Genomic DNA, 1,309 nt, shown 5'->3' on the forward strand with positions numbered 1-1,309 from the left:
GTGGAGATCACGAAGGCAGACAAGACCACGGCCCTAGAGCCGAACCACCTATACGGACCCTGGATCGCCAAAGACCAGCAGGTTCTATCATACCTTCTCAATTCCATGTCTCCAGAAATTCTTGCACAAGTCGTTGGGAAAGATTCCACCTTTGAGCTCTGGACGACGGTGAAAAATCTCTTCGCCTCACAATCTCAGTCTCGGATTACTAATCTAAGAACTGCCATCACCAATACCAAGAAGGGCACCATGTCAAGCTCGGCGTATATGGCGAAGATGAAAAGTCTTGGGGGTGAACTACCTGCTGTCGGTTGTCCCGTATCTGATCCGGAGATGGTGGACTATATCTTGGCCGGACTGGACCGTGACTACGACTCCGTGGTGGCGGCGATCGGCGCTGTGAAAAACACCATCACAGCCGACGATCTATTTGCTCAGATCTCTGCCCTTGATCAAAGGATGGAGATGCTAGGCGACTCATCTTCAGGCGGGTTCCACTCATCCGCCAATGCGGTCTACAGAGGCCGTGGCCAGTCCCGCGGCAGATCTCGCGGGCGCGGAGGAAGGGCGTGTGGCCGTGGTGATAGTGGTGACCGCGGTGATCGTCAGTCCTCTTGCTCCAATGGAGGCGGCGGATTCAGAGGCCGCCCTCGACAGCAACAGCAACAGCAGGTTCATGAGCAACAACATGACTATCCAGAGTGTCAGATATGCTACAGACACCATCCAGGAGGTGCACGAGTTTGCTGGTGGCGTTATGAAGAAAACGAACAAGAAGAAAAGGAGGCGCATGCAGTCTCCTATGGCGTGGACACCAACTGGTATGCCGATAGTGCAACAACAAACCACATCATAGGTGAACTTGACAAGTTGACGATGCGGGAGAAGTACAATGGAGGCGACCAAATTCGCACGGCAAGCGGTTCTGGTATGGATATCACACACATTGGCAGTTCATTTGTTGAAAACCCTGTGAAAAATTTACACTTGACCAATGTCTTGCATGTCCCTCAAACATCTAAAAATCTTGTTTCCGTTCATCGATTCACTCTTGATAACAATGTTCTTATTGAATTTTCTCCTTATTTTTTCTTGGTTAAGGACTTGAGAACAAGGAGAGTCATTCTTAGAGGACGGTGCGCGGGAGGCCTCTACCCACTCATATCATCATCATCATCTTCATGGTCCAATAAACAAGCAAATATTGTCACCAAGATATCTACATCAAGATGGCATAGTCGTTTGGGTCATCCATCTTCAGTCATAGTTAGATATGTTCTTAGCAAAAATAAACTCTCTTATGAGCCTA

General features: G+C 49.0%; 1 protein-coding gene across 1 annotated transcript; it reads left to right on the plus strand.

Moving 5' to 3' along the window:
- The first annotated feature begins 344 nt into the window (after positions 1-344).
- Positions 345-1,130, plus strand: LOC147962680 (uncharacterized). Its single transcript, XM_087534386.1, has 2 exons — positions 345-928; positions 1,102-1,130. The coding sequence occupies exons 1-2, from the start codon at positions 460-462 to the stop codon at positions 1,128-1,130; spliced, it is 498 nt and encodes a 165-aa protein (XP_087390512.1). The 5' UTR covers positions 345-459.
- Positions 1,131-1,309: the final 179 nt, after the last annotated feature.

This window comes from Triticum urartu, chromosome 7A (assembly GCF_056163025.1).
Source record: "Triticum urartu cultivar PI428250 chromosome 7A, HENAU_Tu73, whole genome shotgun sequence".
Lineage (NCBI taxonomy): Eukaryota > Viridiplantae > Streptophyta > Magnoliopsida > Poales > Poaceae > Triticum > Triticum urartu.

Excerpts from the sequence above, each read along its gene's own strand:
- LOC147962680 (XM_087534386.1), top strand. The coding sequence starts at position 460 with ATGGAGATGCTAGGCGACTCATCTTCAGGCGGGTTCCACTCATCCGCC. Across the intron at positions 929-1,101 it reads TCGCACGGCAAGCGGTTCTG|GACTTGAGAACAAGGAGAGT; the intron begins GTATGGATATCA and ends TTCTTGGTTAAG.